Genomic DNA, 22,621 nt, shown 5'->3' with positions numbered 1-22,621 from the left:
TATGGGGTGGGAATGGGGAAATTCTGGAGAGTGTAGTGAAACAGGTACGTATAGTGGACTTGCCTAAAAGTAGGACATTTGAGAAAGTGGTAGGTGACTCCATTAAGAATCTGTAGGTTTCTAGGTATCAAATAATCAATCCTTAGAGTTTTTCTTTAAAAATATCAAAAACAACTGGGCTTTATAAATGATACAAAGAACTGCTTGCTCAATTAGTAGCTGCAGTAAAAATCAGTGTCACAAGGGCCAGAATAAGATGCATTTCCCTTCTGAAAATGTCAAAGTAGTACAGGAAATACTAGTATTAGAAAAGTATAATCCATCAAATCAGAACTCTGCCTGGAAGAAAGAAAAATATATATTTGTCTAGAAAATTGGTGGAATTGCTGAAATTTGCTGGGGGAAACCATTCTCCTCTATGAAAGATAAAGGAACTTTCTTATTTATAGTGAGGAAGGGAGAAATTGTTCAACTCCTTTCTTACTAGTTTGATGCCACCTTGATTTGCAGAAAGCCTGCTAAGTATTGAAATCCATATGTACACCAAAACTATGGGTGAAATTGTTATGTTATCACTATAAAACCTCTTTATTGGATCTTTTAATAAATAATGCTTTTTTAAACAAATTGAGAATTTTAGAAGTCATGAAGTGCACTAAAAGTTCTTGAATAAAATAATTTTGTTCTAAAATGTTGGCACCAGAGAGCTACTCTAGAATTCAACAGTAGCCCTTCCATTCAATTTTCTGATGGAGATGAGTCTCCTTAAAGCACAGAACTTGCAGAAAGGGGTAGGAGCTATTGTGGCTTTATGCCATTTTCTTTGCTTAATTCTAGGCTAACACTGGGCACATCTACATGTGCATATTAAATGTGAAACAATAATGCCAAAGTGTATTACTCTTGAGCATCATATCTGCACATGCGCCCAAGACCACAGCACATTGAGCCAGATTGGAGCGGCCCTGGCTGGCAGGAGGCCCAGGTTGTTGGCCTGCCAGCCTGGTGCTGCTCCGATCCAGCTCAACATACTGCAGAGGGTCTGGGTGGGGTGCAAGGGTGCTCCAGTATGGGGCTAGCCACCAGGCAGCTGGGTCAGCATCTACATGCGCACTGCTGCCACAAAAAAACTGCAGCAAGATAGCACTTGTATCTATAAATACTAACCTGCTGTGGAGTTATTCATTTTCTACAGCCTAATAGGTCCATCTGTGTAGACACATAGATGTTTACTGTAGAGCTAATTAGGCAATTGCAGTAAATCTGTCATGTAGACACACCCACTGATATGAGAAATGATCCCAGTGTCATTGAAACAGCTCTGAAAAGCCAAAGTTATAAGGTGTCAATCCTATCAAGAATTGCCTCTCCCAAATTTCCTTACCAAGGTCACAAGTGATATGATACTGACATTTAGCAGGAGGAATTTACCACTGATTCAGTCATTCCATTCTCCTTTCAGGACAGAAAAGATGTCTTTATAAGTAGAAGGTAACACACTTTGTAGCTTCCATAGACCAAACTCATTGGACTTTCTAATGGCACTTTGTATTTCTCTGTATTCCCGGCATGCAGTCCTCTCATACTTGTCTATTTTAGGGATTTCAACTCCCCCTTCCACCCTCCCAATTCTTCTCCTTCATCCCAGAGGCTCTGTGTGGCCCCCTCTCCAATACCAGGACCCCTACGCTTCACACTCCAGTAGGGTTAATGTGCATCCCCCCAATTTCTCCAGCATTCTTATTTCTGGGGGAGCTATGTCATTCGAGGCAACAGCACTTCAAACTGAAATGGTACAGTGGGTATTGCTGAAATGGGCATGAGGGAAAATGCCAGTCCTTTTTGAAGCCACAGGGTCTGTAAACCAGATGCCACATGCTGTCACTAATGCCCTGTTCCAATTTCAACCCAAAATCAACAGGGTTCTACTTTTCGATGCATATGACATACCCTAAAATTCTGGAATTGACTGGGTGTCGTGTCCAAACATATTGTGTTACCCCAGAGAAATGCCCTCAAACTGCATAGAGGCCTTGCTTCTCTCAGCCAATTATGATGATCTAGAACTATCTTGGGATCTTCATTTCTAAGTGAAACTCAAGTACCAATCTCTCACATTGGCTAATTTATTTCACACTATCCTTGGAGCCTCTAATAAAACTAACTAAACCTAGAAGGTGAGGAAATGTAAAAATGAAAGCATGGATGAGGAGAGAACTAATTACTTATTTCCCATTTTGTACTTACATTTCCAGATATCTTGAAAATGTGTTTAATTAGAATTAAATCAGTATATTTATTCTTTTTAAGATGCTACCTCACCCCTCCTTCAAAAACCCCCCCAAAAATAAAACCAACCTTTCAAAGCAGAACAACACTCTCCCTTTTGGGACTTTTAACAGGCTAAATTCCCATTTGATCTTAAAAAGCTAAATTGAAAAAGTCTGAATTTGTGACCTTCTGAAACGATAATAAGACAAGAAAGCATTTTAAAATGCAAACAAGAATTGAATCCAACTCTAGACTTTCACCCTACACTAGTATATTAATAGAAGGTATCACCACAAATCGTACCACACAAACGAAAGAAGCTGTTGCAATTAACCAAAGGAAACGTTTAGTTTATTTGTTAAACACAATGAATTCTGATGTGTTCAGGTCTGCAGGAGTTGCACTCAGAGACAATTGTTAGCATTAAAAATGGCCTAATAGTAATATTGAATGAAAGTATGTACAGGACAGAGTCTGTACCGAACCAAACATAGCAGCCTACCACACCCACCACAGGTATTAAAATATACAAGTTAGTATCACTCCTGAGAAATTAGCCCCCTTCCATGCAAATACACTCCTCATCAAAGATTAAAAAATCCATGATTTTGAATCACATGATTTGGATTTGCATCATATTATGGAGATGCTAACCTACAGTTAAGCATGCACTTTGCTGACTCCAGGTCTTGGGCACAATCCAGCTCTTGCTGTAGCCCAAGGGCATCTTCCACGAGCTTCATAGAGATGGATCAGCCTGTATTGGCCATGCACAGGAAGATGATTAAATATTTTACTGTAAGCACAGACTTCACACAAAACAAATCTCTGCAGACATGTTACAACACCACCATTCTCAGCCCCCTTTATTCACAGGCAAGCAGGCTAGGGTTTGTGGTTGCCTTCTACAGATTGTAGCACTGTTCCAGATTGTATAAATGTTTTTAAATTAACTAAAAGGCCCAATTTTCTACATAGGTTGTCAGTGGATATATGTGCCTGCCTACTATTTCCATGGAATTATTAAATATGCACATTCTGTTTTAGCATTTGTATATTAACGAAGACCAGGGCAGGCATATTTAGATATATGATACTTATAGATACTTATATCATACTTATATGATACCTATAGATACTTTCACAATCAGATTTTCTGGAAGGAGATGTAAAAGGGAATAAAGGTATAAAATGGGGTGTTGCACTACACATGATCTCCTCTTAGAGTTTTGGGTTCATTAATCAAGAGGCTAGGGTTAGTCTTCACAAAAGGAGTTGCTTATGTCTCATTGTCAAGTTTGCTTTCAGGACCTGGCTCATTTTATGATTGTCCAATATCTCCACCGCATTCTTGAACTGTGGACCCCAAGACTGCATATATCACCCTTCCGATGGTCTCATTAATGCTGTGTACAGAAGCAAGATCACATTCCTTCTTTTACCCAATATACCTCTTTTTATATATCCAAGGGTCATATTAGCCCAGTTAGCCAAAGCATTGCAACAAAAGCTCACTTAAAGTTGGTTATCTACAAGGAGTCACTGCTAAAGACAGAGATTCCCATCCTATTGACAGCCTGAATTCTTTCCCAGATATGGCGGCTTCAGTTTGGTTGTATTAAAGCATCTTGTTGGGTTATGACCATTTAACCAGGCAATTTGCACAGCCAATCCAAAACATGGCCCTTCTATGGCCCAAGTGTGCGATGGGTTCTTCATATATCCTACTCACCATAGCAAATGCTACCCTTAAAGTCAACACAGTAATCGCTATCAATTCTAGATGTCATGCATCATGTTGGCTCTCAAATCAGTTATTACTAAGTCAACAAATACACAGCTTTGCCAAAAAAAGACACAGCCAGGTTATGTCCTCATCTTCAAGCTGTTGCTTATTATGACCCCTTGAATATTTGAAACTAAATTATGTTTCTTTATCAAATATTTTTTCTCCACAACACACACTAACTTGTTTACGTAGGGCTGCTCACGAATGCTGGGGTGCCAGTTTGCTTTCCCTCTTTTCCTTAAGAAAATATCAGGGTTTGTTTTGAGAGGAAAAAAAAGAAAAATAAAAGCAACTGCAAGATAGCTATGAGGTGTTGGGGAAGGGAAAAGCATCAAATTCAGGGCCTTCCAAGCTAGCCAATACACCTCCGCATTACTATAAGCAACCTCTGCCCTTTCATATATCTCAAACCTACATTTTAAACTTTATGGTCGTACCCATTTTAAAGCTTAACTGCTTTGTTAGTTCCATAACAGCTAGCAAGTTCCATTACATCTCAATTTTCTTTTTTAAAGTATAACAATTAAACTAACATTGTCTGCATTTTTTTAATATCAGAAGTACTGGTAAATGAAATACCCACTCACTGACAATGTTCACTATTTCTGTACATTTCAAAGCATTGAGAAAATGAGGACAAAAATAGCAACAAAAGAGAACACATGCAAGCTTCAGTGCATCCTCTGTGCAGTTGCTATGCAGCCATTGCCTTCCCACAAAGAACTTTGGCTTTTTTGCTTACTAACATTTCGTCATTCAAGTAGATACAGTATGTTCAGATCCAAAGGAGCCTAGAAGAATTTTTTGCTCCCAAGGGTTGTCCTGACTTCTGTTCATTAGAAGTCTACATGCATTTTGAAACACATTTTTTGTAATTATATTAGCTGTAAGATAACAGTGCAACCTCAAGAAGGAAGTAACAAAAGAGGGCTTCCTCCTCCTACAAAAAGCTGAATGAAACAGGCAGGCACACAGCCTAAAAAAAAAAGAACATTTTTTTGGCAGCCAGTGTGGGTAATGCTTTGTCACTGCTGCTTTTACAACAGGTTTTCTGGCCCACTGCTCTTTCAGTCTCCTATGTGTCACTATGGATCTGTACATATCAAAAGCTCGTGTCATGAACTGCCTGCTCCTTCAGAGATCATGAAAATGTGCCTAAAATTTAGAAGGGTAAATCATTGTTCATTAACATCCATGAAAAAGAAATAGTTAATTCGTGTTCTAAAATGGATTTAGGCAAAGTACATTGGTGCTTCCTATTGTAATTGGCAAAATAAAGTAGTTTTAGAAGATTCAAGACTAAGCTCCAAAACTAACCTTGCACACAGCAGAATATTTTCAATAGCATTAATAGTAGTCCCTAGTGTAGCCTCTTAAAACAAACCCATGATAGTCACAGTAGCTCTGATCTGGTTGCCTGCCCTATTATAATACCCACTTTACTTAGGAATTGAGCTGAACTCCTTGGCTGCTTATAGCAAATGATGGGGCTCAAAAGGAGTCTATCCCATTATGTAGGAAGGGAGGTAAGGGGGCAAAAAAGCCCCCTTGGCTGAACAGGGAACTCCAGGAGAGTCTAGGGGCAAAGAAAGAGATGTATAGGCAATGGAAGCAGGGAGCAGCCACCAAGGAGGAATATATCTCCCTGGCGTGCCATTGCAGGGAATCAGTTAGACAGGCCAAGGCAGGGCTTGAGCTCAAGCTGACTTCAACAATCAAGGACATTAAAAAGTCCTTCTTCAGGTATATAGCAGGCAAAAGGAAAGCTCAGAGCAACATAGGGCCCCTGCAGGACAAATCAGGACAGTTGGTGGTTGACGTGGGGAAAAAAAACAGAGCTCTTCAATGAGTTCTTCGCTTCAGTATTTCTATGTACCAACCAAGCCAATTCCCCCACCTCGATCATTGACGGATGTCCACATGGCACCAGTCCTCCTACGGTTAGTCCTGAAATAGTTAAGGAGCTCCTGGAGGAGCTGGATGGGTACAAGTCAGCAGGGCCGGATGACCTCCATCCACAGCTGCTAAAAGAATTGGCCAGTGTCATAGCTGAGCCGTTGGCACAGCTGTTCGAGCACTCGTAGTGCTCTGGCCAGGTCCCTGAGGACTGGAGAAGGGCCAATGTGGTGCCCATTTTCAAGAAAGGGAGAAGGGATGAGCCGGGTAACTTTAGACCAGTCAGTCTTACCTCTATTCCTGGGAAAATGCTAGAGAAAATAATCAAAGAACACATTTGTGCAGGCCCAGCAGGGGAAACGATGCTGAGGGGAAACCAGCACGGGTTTGTCACATGTAGCTCTTGCCTTACAAACCTTGTAGCCTTCTATGACCAGCTCACACGCTGCCTGGATGCGGGAGCCAAAGCTGATGTCATCTTCCTGGACTTTAGGAAGGCCTTCAACACAGTTTCGCACGCTATCCTCATTGGGAAGCTAGCAGACTGAGGAGTGGACGCCTACATGGTCAGGTGGATAGCCAACTGGCTTAGGGACCGTACCCAGAGAGTGGCAGTGGACGGTTCCTTCTCAGCCTGGAAGGAGGTGGGCAGTGGGGTCCCACAGGGTTCGGTCCTCAGACCGATATTATTCAATATCTTCATCAGCGATTTGGACAAGGGCGTGGAGGGCACCCTCTCCAAGTTCACTGATGATACCAAGTTATGGGGCAAAGTTAGCACACCGGAGGGCAGGGAGCAGATTCGGGCTGACCTGGACAGGTTGGATCAATGGGCAGAGAGAAATAGGATGCAATTTAATAAATATAAATGTAAGGTACTCCACCTGGGAAGGAGGAACCCCCAGCACACCTATAGGTTAGGGAGTGTCCTTCTTAGCAGCTTGGAGACAGAGAGGGATCTTGGAGTCATAATTGACTCCAAGATGAATATCAGCCGGCAGTGTAACGAGGCCATCAACAAGGCCAATCGCACCCTGTCATACATTAGCAGGTGCACGACTAATAGATCAAAGGAGGTGATGCTCCCCCTCCATGCAGCATTGGTCAGGCTGCAGTTGGAGTACTGTGTCCAGTTTTGGGTGCCACACTTCAAGAGGGGTGCAGAGAATCTGGAGAGGGTCCAGAGGAGGGCCACTCGCATGATTAGTGGCCTTCATGATAGACCCTACACAGGGAGGTTGAGAGAGCTGAATCTCTTCAGCCTTCACAAGAGACAGCTGAGGGGAGATCTTGTGGCCGCCTATAAATTTATTAGGGAAGGTCAACGGGGAATAGGGGAAGCGCTGTTTACTAAGGTGCACCAGGGAGTGACTAGGAATAACAGGTGTAAACTAGTTGAGAGTGGACTTAGGTTGGACTTAGGTTAGATATTAGGAAGAAATTTTTCACAGTAAGGGTGGCCAGGATCTGGAATGGGCTTCCAAGATAGGTGGTGCTATCACCTAGCTTGGAGGTCTTCAAGAGGAGGCTAGTCACCTGGCTGGGGTCATCTGACCTTGGTCCTCTTTCCTGCCAGGGGCAGGAGGTCAGACACGATGATCCATTGTGGTCTCTTCTGACTCTACAATCTATGAATCTATGAATCACAGGCTAAACACTGGCAAGTACTACACATACATAGCCACCCAACAGCTTGATGTCGCAGCAGAAGAGAAGTGCAGAAACTGGACATCCCTATTTCAGCTACTCTGGACAGGATTTAGCTCCTCAGAAATGAACAACTGTTAGGGCCCTGGCCAGAAACTTCATTCCTAATGCTGACAGCCTTGGCCATCATCATCCCAAATCTAGCTTTCTGTCTTCAGGAAAATGATTAAGGCTGTCAGAGCAAGGCAGTTGTGGTACCAACCAGCATCCTCATTCCTGCCAAACTGTCTTGCATATGAGGCAAAAGATGAAAGCAGTGCTGGTGTCACTGATCCATAGTCTCCTCGTGGCCATGGAGAGAGGCTAGCTTCTGTCTGCCTTTGATCACAAGGTATTGTTAACATACCTGGTATGAAGTCCACATTTGTAGAGTTTTCCTAAGTGGGAGGTCCCTGGATTGTGACCCAATGGCTGGCTTGTGCATTCTGTTCTGATGCCCTTCTTGTTCAATACCCACTGTATATGAATCTGGTAGGGGAGATGAGAAGTAAATATAGACCGCTGTTTGGGTTGTTTTTCCTGTTACAGCAGTTTCTGACTGTCTAAACACTTTCCTGGAGGCATTGCCAAAATGTTTCTGTTAGCTTGTTTCTTATTACTAGTAAAACACTTGGACTCAAAAAAATAGCAAATAAAATCATGTAGCAAGTCCTGCCTGCTCAAAACCATGGAGCAGAATTCCAAGACTGTGTGTAAGGATCAGCAAACAAAAGCAACGCACTTGGGAATATGCCCCACTTCACCTGGCACGGACCCCTGACCCAGCTGGAATACAAACTACATTCATGCTGCTTTCACAAACCAGCTTTGGAGAAGCTTATTCAATCCAATGGAATTTTTAAAAAGTCACTTTTTTTGATCTGGCATGACAGGTCATTGCCCTACAGTAATAGGAGCAAAAGTGCTGAACAGCAGTTTTATCTAATACATAGTACCATAGAAAACATTATAAACATGCATCAGCATAGACCAAAAATTCTGTTACAGCAAAAGAAGTTTTGAATGCAATGTATCTTTCTAGAGAACTATACTGTCCAGTTCAGAAATAAATGTTCTTGACACCATGAAACTGGACTTTGTAGTTGTTCTTCAGGATAAATTGATCTTAAACCCCATTAGATTCTTGGAATGCAGTAAGTCAACTAGTTCCAGTAATGTATAGACTTGTTTCTTTCTTTGTTAACTCTTTACAAAGTTCTGTCTTTTTTAAACATTCTCTTTTGGGCTGTGGCAGATTGTGGTCACTGGGCAGCTCTGCCACAGAAGCTTTCTCTGGTGTGGACTTGACTGGTTCCTAGAAACCAGGAACTTAATTCTAATTTCACTTGGACATCAACCCCCTAGGTGGCCTTGGGCAAGTCACGCAAGCCCAAATGTTGAAAAAGTAGCTCTAATTTTGGGTGCCACCTGCAAACTATTAACATCCAATTTTCAGAGGTGCTGCAAATAACTCGCCTTCATTTCCTGGGAAGTGCAGGAATTCTGAATCATGTGCTAAACTCAGAAGCCAACAGCTCTGTCATCCAATATTATAGGCTATATTTGAATCATTGCACCATAATTTCAATTTTTCAATCCCCCACCTATACAATGAGGATAGTAATGCTAAACTCCATACTTGAAAAGGAGATGTTTTTAAAGTGCTTATATTTTTAAAATAACATAATAAAGAAAGAGCTATTCAAGGTATCTTTTAAAAGTACCTACTGTAGCAATTGACTCAAACTATCAGTCTACCGTGTGACAGATCAATCTAAGAACAAAACTTGGCCTTTAAAAACCAATACATCTTCCTAGGTATGACAGCAGGAGAATAAAATGACTTTTAAAAGTAAAACTATTTGCAATCATTCTATCGCCTTTCATGGGAATAATCCACGTCCTGCCTAAAAAGATCTGTCATTTTTCAGCCCAATCTTTGGTGCAAAATTCAAGAAAAATCCAATTGATTTGGTCACAAAAACTTCCTATCCTAGTCCATAGACCTGATAAGTCTGAGGTCTTTGTTTCTTCTAGCACCAGTTCCTATATACCATGTTCAGCTGAAATGTTTAGATCATGAACCACTTGGATGGATGGCCAAAGCTCACCCAAAACCTAATCAGCAAGTTGTCCCACTGCATACCCTGAGAGAGTTCTCTCAGGACCTGTGTGTTAGGGAACCCATGGGTGCTCCCACAGAAGAAGAAAGTGAATAATTGGATCATAAAGCTGGAAAGTTTTGTCTGCTCTGGTTATTGTTCTGAGAGAAGTTTTGATGTTAAGGGGCAGGGATTGTCCAGGAGAGGGCTAGTGAATTCACAGCTAGGAAGGGCTTAGGGTTCCCTAGGGTATGACCTGCTTCAGTTAAGGACAGAAGACCCTATGACAGGATAAAGAATTGTGATGGCACAAACCAAGTTATATACATCTCATAAGAACCATTGAGATTGAGGGAACCCCTCTGCAGGCCTGGAATGGCACCTCTATCTTCCTTCCAGGGGTCTCCACAATGTTTATGTCCTCAATAGGATGCTGAAATAAATGAGGAAACCCAGGATGGCAGAAGAAGCTATGTTATGAATCATGCCTGCACCCAACACGGTGCCCTGGTCAGGCAACTTGATGTCCACTTTAAGCAACTACATATTTTTAAAAAAGAGGAAAAGAAGCACCAAGGAATAAGTTGTCATCTTGCAGATTTTTCACTTGTGACTTCTAGACAGCAAAGCTCATCAATGAGAAAGGCAGCACACATTAACATGACCGACGTCACAAATCATGGCTAGTAACAACATGGTAATGTGCGGGGATTCATTTTTGTCATGAGCTTTTTAAGGAAAAGAACTGATTGTCAACTCTCTCCCTCTTCCTTTGGAGTTACTTTGAAATCTGAAAGGCCAGCCATCCTACGCAGGAGCCTGAGCACTTGGCCTACCTCTGCAGAGGGGAAAAAGAAAACATGCTGAAGATAATATCACTGCTTCTGGAGGCATGGGAAGACCAGGAACAGAAGAACTTGGACAGATTTCTGGAATGGAGACTGTGGAAAGGCAGTGGGACCAAAAACTCATGAAGTGCCTATTTGAAATGATTTTCAACAGGTCTCAGCCTTTGCAATGCCAGGCACCTGTGCCATTCCCAACACAGGTACAAGTCTCTTGCTGCATTAAGTCCTCATGAAATATTGATCAGGCACAAAGAACTCTGCAAGCTCTTGCTTCTGCCCCTCTCTAATGCACTGCCGTAACTTGCCAGCCACTCAAGATGTGGAATTCCCTGTGGGCCCCTATGACTTGGATACCTCAAGCAACTACAGGGGCAAATAATCCACGGTCACTTTGTCCCTCTACCATGCTGTGCCATAAATACTATGGGGAGGAGAACAGGTAGGGCACTGCTACCAGTAAATTTTTTCCCTGCTTTATAGCTTGTTCTTTCATTTTCCTCTTTGCACTCTGGCTTCCAATTTGTCCTTTGTTTGATAATTACAAAAGTACATTTACTTTCATTACACAGTCAGCAGCCCTAACTGCACTGCTCTTCAGGTTTCCCTTCATATATCTGTAAGTTTAATATACTTCTGTGTTTGTTAAGCATTTGTCACTGTCCGCCTAATTGTAAGGAAATGGGAAGCTGTGCCTCTGCCAAAAGTTTTTATTAAAGTTTGCAAAACCAGCAAGCAACCTGCAAAAGCAAATTAAATGACCCTCCATGACCCCAAACTAGCAAGCACAGAGAGTTACATTTAAATTAATATTTTATTCAGCAAAATCAACTTGTACCAAATGCAATTCGTGGAATTAAATCAGGCACAATGTACCCCACACAGATGAGTAGTGCCTTACACCAGGAATTTAAAAAAAAAAGCACAACAGGCACTTTAATATCCTGTAATATATTAGAACAACAGGCCCCACTATACACAAAGCAGCACGTGCGTTAGCAACACATTACTCACTGTGGCATGGAGGTAAATGAACAATGGCACCCCAATGGCCCCCATGACCCAGCAACCCTACTGCTTTCTGGTAGCACATATCCACTAAGGAGCTCCTAAGGGTCTAGGATCCACTCTGTGTGAAAATATTTGCCTCAAACTTCAGAGGTGCTGTGCAGGACACAACAAAGCACAATATCATATGTATGGACTTTGCAACATTTGCCATCCAAATGAGTTTGTAGGGGATGGCTTGCCTTCTTTTGACCTTTCAAATATGCACTGTAGCACCATGCTGCAGATAAGAATGTGACTGCATTTTCTGTGCAGCAGCACAGCGTCTACACACTGTCTTCTAAGACATGGCAGGAGAGGACAGCTGGGTCCTCCTAAAGAGCGAACACCTTGATAGAAGTAACTTGGAGCCCCAGGCTCCAAGGCTGTTCAAGCATGTAAATGCTATCTACTGAGAACCCTGCTGTACTGCTTCCGGCTGGTGTTTCCTACATTGGTATATGTGGATTGCCTCTGTGGTCCACAAAGCCCTGAAAACTAGTGAAGCTCTTGCTTCTATTAACTTATTCACTGGCTCTTTCAGGGAGGTAACAAATAGTCCCAGCACAACTTGAGAATCCCATCCTCTGTCATCCAGACATTATTTTGGGCATACTCAAAACCTGCCAGAAACTTTCAGGCTAGCATTGCAAACTTTCACCCCCCTCACCAGGCTGACAGGTGATTTGTCAACACCCAGTTGGTTAGCCAGAGACCTTTAGCAGCCCTAGGTATTCATTTTTCAGGCAGAGATAACAATCTACCTCTGCACCAGGGTGGTCTCCTTCAGCAATATACAGTGGCACCTAAAGGTTACGGCAAGTTTTACACCCAGACCAAAGAATACCTTGCTTCCTCACATGGACATCCTGGAGCCACTGCTAGCTATTCCATGTTTATGCACTTTGCATGATCACACCACACCATGCTACTTCCTCTGCCTCAGAAATGCCAGCATGCAGATGGGGATAATGCAACAACCATCACCTCTCTTTTATGCTTCTTTTATGTCCTCTGCATCCAGCCCGGAAGACCCTAGCATCTCCCTGAACAACTCCACCTCACACAGCTGGGCAAGAACCATGAGATCCATTGCTCTAAACACTGCTACACACACAGAGCTGAGTATTGTGCTAAGCTAACAAACCTTTATGTGCTGGCAAACTAAAATAACTCCTGCCCTTAGCACCATTATGGAAACACAAACTGTCCCACAGTAACATTCCTAGAAGGGCTCTACTCCATGCAGCACTACAAAACCCAGTGGAGCACACATAGTATAGACTCAGGAACATGAACTGGGCACAAAACAGTGTGAATGAGGGAAAGATAGCTTGCCTGACTTGCACTTGCAAGCTACATAGCAGTGCATGCAGGTGGACTTATCTTCAGCCCCGTTCCCTTCCTTGTTAGTAAAAAACACTGTGAATTAATTTGGGCTTTTACTGACTGACATTGTCAGTACCACATTTGAAGAAGGTTATCTACCAAACACATTAAACCTCACAATATTCCAGCCAACACCAAAGGAGACACCTTGAGCCCTATGATCTTGCCAACTAATTTCCCATTCTTGAACAAGATCATCAAAACACACATATAAAACCATCTCCAGCTATCCCCAGCGAATTTACCAGACCCCTCTGAGTCAGGCTTCTGGCTAGAACATCGCATTGGTCCCAATAATGCATAACCTCCATAACGGACTGTAATGGAAGACCCTCACCATTGCATTACCAGAACTCTTCTGGGACTTGACACCATCAGCCATCTAACCCTAATTTGTCACATTACACAAATAGCCAAGATTAAGAGAAATGCACCAATTTTTTCAATCCTCCTTTTCAAGTCAGGCCCAGAGAATAATGCTGGAAGCCTGCTCCACTATGGCCAAACTATTTGTTTCTGCTAACATTATTCAATAAGAAAAGGCCTCCGCAAGAGAAGGTTCTTCAGCCTCCACAAGAGAAGGTTGAGAGGCGACCTTGTGGCTGCCTATAAGTTCATCATGGGGGCACAGAAGGGAATTGGTGAGGTTTTATTCACCAAGGCACCCCCAGGGGTTACAAGAAATAATGGCCACAAGCTAGCAGAGAGCAAATTTAGACTGGACATTAGGAAGAACTTCTTCACAGTTAGAGTGGCCAAGGTCTGGAACGGGCTCCCAAGGGAGGTGGTGCTCTCCCCTACCCTGGAGGTCTTCAAGAGGAGGTTAGATAGGCATCTGGCTGGAGTCATCTGAACCCAGCACTCTTTCCTGCCTATGCAGGGGGTCAGACTCGATGATCTATTGAGATCCCTTCTGACCCTAGCATCTATGAATCTATGAGTCCCATTACACAAAAACAAACCTAAAAACCTGTTATGATATTCCACATTACCAGAATAAACTACATATATTGATCCTTTGAAGTTTTTGGCAGAGTGCTTCTATGCAAACAGCAAAAGCAGTTTGTTTTTCCCTTTCTTTTCCAATAGTAAGCATTATTGGAGAGACAGCAACATGAAGCTTGAAATAGCCACCCAAGAAATACAACATGAAATATTTAAAGAAGGAAATCCTAATCAAAGCCTGATTTAAAGGCACCCCCAAGGTAAGGCTTAGTGTGCATCATGTGCTGTGACATGGTGCTTACCTGATGCAGCATGCAGAGGTTCTCGGAAGGAAACCCTGCCTTGCCCTGTGTTTAGGAACTTCAGCACCACCACATCCACCCGGTTAGCCTCGGGGATGGGACAGCTCTCCAAGCGCACAGGGACAGCTAAGTGTTGTTTCAACACCATAAGCCGTTCTAGACCAGTACTTCCCAGGGTGGATCCAGGGGGCACACTGGGACACTTGCACCCCCCTCCCCATTTGATTCCTGCTCCAGCCAAGGTTTAAAACCAGCTTCCTGGCCACGGCAGCAGCATTTCAGGCAGTACTGAGGGGGTCCATTGATTTCATGGCTCAGTGTCACCCACCTGATCCCCTCTATACTCTTCATCTGAGAGGTGTTAACAACCCTATCTCCTTTTTAATGATCTTGATGCTCCATCAGTGGAGCCAGCCTTTGTCTACCACACTGCTGTCTGTTCCCTGCTCTCTGCAACCCCGCTACCTCCCAGCCCTGGGGACTCTTTGTCATGCCTTCCAATGAAGTGCTGTTTGTTTCTGCCTGTCTCTTCACCCAAATCATCCCTCGCTGGCCCCTGGTCTGTGACGAAAGCCTCTTGTTTTGTTGGAGCTACAGAGAAACACAGGTGCTGCCCCGCACACCCGCACCCCCTCTGCCAACCCCTAGATCTGCCCCTGAGCGGTTCTCAGCCTCTTCTTAGACCCAGACCCCCCCGGGAAACGCCACCTCTTGCTTTGCACTCCTGGCTTTGACACAAGGGAGCCGTCCTGCTGCGGCACACGGCTCGGCTGCCTTTCTTTTTGACATCTTTGGGCTTCCCCACCTGCGGGTGCCGACACTGCCTGCCCCACCCCGCGCCAGGGTGACCATCGCTGTGACCAGCCCCCAGGACCTGAAGCCAAGGGATCCTCCCTCCCCCCTGCCCCGGCACCTGAACTTGGGCACCTGAAGACTAGGCAGCCCCCTTCCCCAGCCCCTAGGACTTGAACTTGGGGACCTGAAGCCAAGGGATCCTCCCTCCCCCCTGCCCCGGCACCTGAACTTGGGCACCTGAAGACTAGGCAGCCCCCTTCCCCAGCCCCTAGGACTTGAACTTGGGGACCTGAAGCCAAGGGATCCTCCCTCCCCCCTGCCCCGGCACCTGAAGCCCAGGCACCCGAGCCCACTGCCGCGCCCCGCGCTCCCCAGCCCCAGCCCCAGCCCAGTGGCCGCCCCCCTCGCGCGCCGGGCCGGGCCGGGCAGCGCATGCGCCAGCCACTGAGCTCCTGCAGCTGCTGGCGGGCCGGGCGGCAGGGACGGAGAGCTGCGGCGCGCCGGGGAGAGATGGCGGGGGAGGACCAGCCGCAGCCGCAGCCGCAGCCCCTCGGCAAGAGCATCGCCGCCCCCACGCCGCCGCCGGGCCAGGCGGAGGCCGGCGCGGACCGGGTCGCGCTGAAGAAGGAGATCGGGCTGGTCAGCGCCTGTGCCATCATCATAGGTAGGACCAAGAGCGGGCAGGGCAGGGCAGGGCAGGGCAGGGCAGGGCGAGCCGGGCCCGGCCCGTGTGCAGGTGCAGCTCCACGTCCCGCTCCACCCGCCACGCGTGGCCCTAAGGATGCTCATCATAGAGGACAGTCCGGTTTTCTGCTCCTCTGGCCACTCTCGATAGGAGAGCCAATGCCTTTACGGCCCCTGCTTTTCTCAAGAACATTTTTTTCCGGCTTCCTATCAATAGAGGACGGCCGCGCTGCCCCCTATGATGGCCGCAGGCCCCGGCTGAGATTCCCTGGACTCGTCGTGCCCCTGAGGCCCGACATCGGGGTACGCGACGTGTCCCGAGGGCGGCGCGGATCAGCGGGCGAGCTGGCGGGGAGCCCGAGCCTGCTCCGCTCCTTAGAGAAAGGTTGCAATACTAGTAAAGTCCCAAAGTGGCAAGCCGGGACGTCCAGCCTTAGCCACACGACTTCAGGAGCACCTTTTGGTATCAAGCCTGACTTTCCAAGTCGTCTCTCCCTGACAGTCCAGGTTTGGAAGTGTAATGCTCCCAGAGTTAGCTGCCGTGAAGCTCAGCACACGACCCTAGTGTGGTAGAGATGTCTTCCACGTCCTGAGACAGTGCTGTATGAACCCAGCAGAGCGACTTGAATGTTTTCAGTCCTGATGTCCTGGCTGTATTGAAACCCCATTCTGGTTTGTGGTGGAGATTATTTCTCTCCATGCGGGCTAGCTCGTACCTGTTTCCGGAGTTCTTGCATCTTACCATTGCAGTTAGGAGAGGAAACAGCATGCCTCACAGATTTAGAAAGTGAGCCTGCTCCATAAGCCAAAAGTCCACAGTCCTTTCCACCCTTTTTTATGCATAATGCTGCTAGGCTTGAAAGGAAATCATTCACTTTACCAGGATTCCCCCCGCCACACACATTTTACAAAATTATTAACACCACAGCTAGAAGTTACATTAGTATTGGGTTAACAACTCCTGGTGAATTATGAACTATCGTTGAAATCAAGCCAGTCTGAACCTCAGCTACTTGCAGCATTTTCCTTGACCCGTCAGCGTGCTGCACACAAGTCCTGTTGTAGTGCTAAAGTGTAAAAATATCTTTACTACTTTTCCAGTAGTCTATTATTGTTATATGAATTTTCGATTCATTTATCTCAACTCATTTTAGCAACTTGCGTGGTGTGTATTGAATATTAAAGCACCTACATGATAGGCAGTCATTTGTTTCCTTCGATAAGCATATGTAATCCAAATAGATACTAATGAGATTTACATGCTTATATCAATACAGAATCCTACAGTATCCTTAGCGGAATCCTGCAAGCTTTAGTCACATAAATTAAACAGACTGTTCATGATAGGTCTTCAGGACTGGTCTTTTTAAACATAATTTGTGCAGGGTCTCATTCAATTAACCATCTTCATTCTGGGGTGATTTAATTTAATGGCTTGATTCACTACCTATTTTTATTATAGATTTCAAAATACCTCAAATTCTTAATTCACTTGAAAAGTATGTTTGGATGAAGCCTCAAGTATGAAGGCCAAATGAAAATAAATTTGCAACTTCTCTCTCTTTTGGGTAAGATGTAAAAGTTGGGTCCTTACCACCTGTAATTATTAAGGGCCAGTGGCATTAAAAAGTATTAACATTATTTGTGCAAGAGCTAGGCCATCCGACTTGTACCCCAGCCAGGCTCCAGCCCGAGTAATTATATTTTACTTAAACTCCTGATACTGTTCTTATTCATGTCCTGCTCTCAACTCTTGTGTAGTGTTGCTATGTTCTGTTCGACTGCTTCTGTGTCTGCCTCACAATCGGTTGCATTTTAGTGGTAGTGAAGTGACTGCTGTAGACTGTATTAAACTTCTTCTGTTGGACTAGATCAGTAGTTCTCAACATTTTGGCCCTGCAGGCCAGAAGAAAGGTACAGGGCTGGTCTGCAGGTTGGAGTGGACGCTGTGCACTGGGACTGGGTCCTGTACCACCCTTGCATCTGGACTGGGCCCCAGGACCCTGCACTGCCCTTACTTGGCCCCATGCATCAGGATAAAGGCCCTGCACCACTCTGGTCTAGCCACATGTGCTGTGATCAGGACTACAGGGCCCTGTACCAACCCCACATACCAGGATCAGGGCTCTCCTCCTCTGCCCAGCCCCATATACCCAGATTGGGGCCCCACATCACCTCTGCTTTGTCCTAGTGCCAGGATTGAGGCTCCAGGACCCCATGCTGCCTCCACTTAGTCCAGTCTGGGGGATTGGAGCCCATGCTGCCACACATGCCTGTTCTAGCATGCAGGGCAACAGCCTGTAGAGCTCCGTATATACTCATGAGGAGCCCTGCAGGCCGGATGATAGTAGCAGGGGCCAAGCACCCCTGGAGTAAGTAGTTAGACCCATCAGTCACCTACACAAGGAAGTAAAATTAATGCTTACCCTTTATATCTAGCTCAGATTTTGACCTAGCCACATCAAAGTGTGTGTGTGTGGAGCAGTGTCCCATATTTTCTACTGTGAGCAAATAGATAATGGAGAAACTGGTTTCTCCCCTTCCCCACGTTCTCTAAAAAGTCGAAGTGGAATAGCTATGCAGGTGTATCCACACATGCCTGCCTCTTCCAGAGTAAGGGAGGTGGTGGGGGTAATTGTGACTGAGTTATGTCCAATTATTCTGCTCCTGGAGGGGTTACAGCAGCTGTATTACTAACAGCAAAACGCTGCAAAACAGACCATAAGGCTATAGTGTATACATTACTCTGAACCTTGATAAAGTTCCTTGGGATCTGTCCTGAGCTCTGTCCTGGGACATGATGGCCTGGTGTGTAAGTGGGAGAGAAAGATAAACCAGGCCCAGGGTTGAGCTTTAGAGGTGCTTAGGGACAGAAACCACATATAAGCATCGCCACCCTCCTACTGAGTTATTGATAACGGCTGCTTTTAGGGCTGAAGCAAATACAGCAGTGAGGACAGAGACGAAGTAATAAAACCATGTCTCACTTTTCATCATACAAACTCCATCCTGATGGTATAATTCCCTTATTGCCAAATACAGCTGTTCAGACATCAAGAGAAAGTCATGTTGAGATGGACTTGGAATTTATGAGTTATTTTCACAAATAACATAATGATGGGGATATTTCATTGACTTTTTGATTTTGGAGTCTTTAGAGTTCCCTTGGATTATGTTTTCACATTTTCTTTGCAACTATAAGGGCTAGGAACTTACTTCTTAAAATGAAATCTCAGCCTTTCAAATAATCACACAAATCTGGTAGTTTCCTAAAAACCCCAGCTATCACATCTCCCGAGACTCAACAACACTACAGGAGTTAGCAACACTAGACTGGGTGACTTGGTTAATGGACTATCTCCTCATGCCTTCCCACAAATTGCCATGTGGGCACCCTGAACCTACGGGGTTCCTTGTGTCATGCTGTCTCAGCTTCACCCTCAGCAGGGGAGGAATCTGCACCATACTAGAAAATCATGAAGGCACTGTGCATGCTTAATGTTTTACCTGACCTCATCAACAAGGTCCCAGCTGGCATTTGGGTTTAGTCACAATGGAAACAGCTCTCAAAAAGCAAAGAAGGTTCCCAGCAAGTTGCAAAGTATTCACAGTTGATGTACAACCCACATGGGCCACAGAGCTCCTGCAAGTTCTGCTGTTGCCATCTTCCAGACAGTTATTTAAATCAGTGTCACTTAACCTTCTGTCCCCATGGTCTGGATGAGTAGCACAGGCTTAGTCCATGCACTGGATCCAGCATGGGGTCGGTGCACCCACCTGACCCAGCACACCAGTTCCAGCTGTGGAGTGACCCTGGGCATCAATGCAATCTAGTACTCAGGGCAACATCATCTGGCCTCCAGAGCTCCCCAAAGCTAAGAACAGACAATTAAAAACCATGAGGCTGAATCAATTCAGTCTCTGCAAGTTAGTTTAACTTCTGCAGCTTAGACTGAGAAACAACTAGACGGACATTCATTTTTAATTCAGGAAATGCACCCACATACCTGCAGTGGGTCAGTCCAGAATCTGGAGGGCCCTAGAGCATGGCTCTCTGGCATGTAGCAGCATGTGCTGTGTGTTTGTTTCCTCTTCCTGCTGCCCCAGAGGTCTCTGAGGTTTGCAGTCCAAAATCGTAACAGCAGGCCTCTGCAGGGTTGCTCATCACTTCCTCTTCCTGCTCCCAGGTGCCTCTGGGATTTGTAGTCCACAGTTGCATCCAGCATAAGTTTTTAGCAGGGCAGGGCAGCTCTGTTCTGGGGGAAGGAAAGTTTAACCTCCCTCCCTGGCCTAAGGCCCCACCTGGGGTTTGCCTGGGAGGCAGGGACTCACCCCAACCTTTCTCTGCTGGAGCAAACAGCACAGCACAGCACAGCACAGCCGAGGGCTGCAAAGCATCTGGGATGCTGGGGGACTGTGATTTAACTTGAACCAGGAAGGGGTCTGGGAAAGAAGTTTCATAAACCAGTTTGACTCAAGTCTGATATTACATTCAGCCAGGTTTATCTTAAACCATTTTCAGCCATTTTGAAACTATTTTATGTGCACTGAACTTCTGGTCTGTTACAGGTTTAAACCAGTTTCTGATCACTTTAACTGGTTTATGTGCAACTTCTGTCCCTATCCAAAGGGTCCAAAAAGTTTTCAGAAGGGGAGCAGCAATTCATGCTGCTACTGCTCTCCCACCACCAAATTTCCAGACCTGAGGGGAGGTCCATGGGCCAGATGACATGACCTTGAAAGTCAGAACTGGCCCATGGGCTGGTGGTTGAACCAAATAAGGTTCAAATAAGTTGAGATGCTAATTGTTATAATTGATAGCAATAAAATGGAGGTAATTGTTCAATGACAGAAAAAGCACTCAGGGGAGTATGAACTTGTCTGCAAAAAACTTATTCTGTGGTAACTGCATCTCTCTAATTGGTACCAGCACAATCCCCTTGTGTGGATGTCCTTCACAGATGTTAAGAGGGGTTGGGGCCGTAATGCTTTTTAAGCCAGTAATGAACAACTGCTAGCAGTCACATGAATGTAGCAGCTAGTGGTTTTAGTCATGGTTATAGTAGTTTCCACAGCACAAGGAAGCCTTATGCCTTCTGCTTTTCCATGGATTCCTGGCATAATATTTGCCAGAAGGGGATGTGAGGATTTTAGTGTGCCAATCCCCTGCATGACTCGTCCCCTTCTTTTCTCTCTCTGTGCGTACTCCACCCCAAAGAGCACTCAAGAGGCTTCTAGGATGAGTGAATAAAAGAGATAACAAATCTTGAATTCTTCCTGTGTAGAACATCACAGCTTCTGCAGGAGGAGTGGGGTGGCTTCTCCTCAGCCACCACAAAATTGATTGTAGCTTCATGGTTCCTGGGAGATGGGAAATGCAGAGGAGAGGATTGAACCCACTCTCTGGACATTGTCTCCCACTCCCTGGACAAGTGCCCTAACCTCTTCCTCCTCCTCCTCCTGTTTTGTCCATGTTTTAAAAGCAAGTGATGTCTCATTATGTAGGGAGCTGAATCTTCTCCGTGTGCATTAGGCATGCTCTAACAATACCTACTGACTCAAAACCTTCAGGATAGGAATGCTTAGTTTCTGGAGCCCTGTTAGGTTTAGACATGAGCAAGGGGCAATTCTGGACATGTGCAGAGGTGCAAATCTAAGCTCCTGTGGGCTGTTAAAGTAGAAAAGGAAGGCTTTTGAAACCTATAAAGTTTAGGTGCCAATCATGCTAGATAACAGCTGAACAGGAGGGGTTTGCATCCCAGCCTTGTACTTACATAGAATTCAAGTGCTTGTGTTCCACTTAACTCATTTAAATGCTCTGTCAAACCTAGCATTTCTGTTACAGTATTAAAAAATACTTGAATTGCTACATTTTGGAAAGCATGTCTTTTCTGTCAGTGCAAGCCCAAAGGAGACTGCGTTCCATTTCGTCATATGTCAACCTCATAGAGATGTGCCAAGATTTTGAATACCAGTTTAACAAATTTCTAACATTTAGAAAATTATTTTTTGCAGCAAATACATCCAAAACCATACATGAATGCTGAGCAGAAATGGTGCTCTGTCTTCCCCTTCTCTGGTAAACCACCTTCAGTGCCATAAAATGTCAAAATGTAGAGCTGATTTTACTTTGCTGCAGACAATGCAAACCACCATACAAGTAAAAAATAACTACTTGGAATAAAACTTGTAAGTCCAAATCACCACCAAATCAATGCATGTAAACAGTAACAAAGAAACACAAGTTGTAATTTAAGCTCTAAGGTACCAACGTTGCATCTTCATCATTTAATTGCAGAAACTGGATAACAGCATTCATCAGTTTTATAAACAGTTACAACCACAGATGTGCACAGCATTCGTTAAAGGAGGGCCCAAGGGCCCAGATATTATTTAAATAATGTAGAAGGCATCTTAACAAGTCTGCAAGTCTATTACACTCACTATATTTTGTCCAGAAAAGATCATTTCTACATCTATTGCATCTAAACCCCAAATAATCCAAGTGACAGAAATTAATTCAGTTTAGCTTTCAGAAAAAATCTAGTAAGTAAAATATGATGATACTTTATTTAAAATGCTGCAGGAGATTAAGATTTGTAGCTAGCTGCAGTTCCCTCAAGAACTTCAGACATTAGATCGGTTGGCGTTTACTACCAGATAGATAAATAGATTCTGTTGCATTTTATTCCTAGCTTTAGTAAAAACAGCTAGAAAGTGATTCCAGAATCCCTTGCTCTGTGTGCAGTTTAAATTTCCTACATATAAGTACTATATATACATCTGTGGCAGTACATACCAATGCCTCAGGCATTGCAGTCCTCCAAATTTCACTGTCATTTTAAAAGCATGTTTTCTGAAGTCTTCTCC

General features: G+C 44.6%; 1 protein-coding gene and 1 long non-coding RNA gene across 4 annotated transcripts in view; one reads left to right on the top strand and one right to left on the bottom strand.

The window, feature by feature from the left end:
- LOC109284476 (uncharacterized) overlaps nt 1-22,621 on the bottom strand; it is a 311,532-nt gene that overhangs the window by 233,342 nt on the left and 55,569 nt on the right. The window lies entirely within an intron of this gene.
- SLC7A10 (solute carrier family 7 member 10) overlaps nt 15,513-22,621 on the top strand; it is an 81,538-nt gene continuing 74,429 nt past the window's right edge. The window contains exon 1 of the mRNA XM_019492964.2: nt 15,513-15,731. Coding sequence (XP_019348509.2) covers nt 15,578-15,731 — 154 coding nt within the window. The 5' untranslated portion in view covers nt 15,513-15,577. The remainder of the gene's footprint in view (nt 15,732-22,621) is intronic.

This window comes from Alligator mississippiensis, chromosome 10, assembly GCF_030867095.1.
Source record: "Alligator mississippiensis isolate rAllMis1 chromosome 10, rAllMis1, whole genome shotgun sequence".
Lineage (NCBI taxonomy): Eukaryota > Metazoa > Chordata > Crocodylia > Alligatoridae > Alligator > Alligator mississippiensis.
The sequence above is the reverse complement of the archived record's forward strand: the minus strand, read 5'-3'. Positions and strand labels throughout refer to the sequence as shown.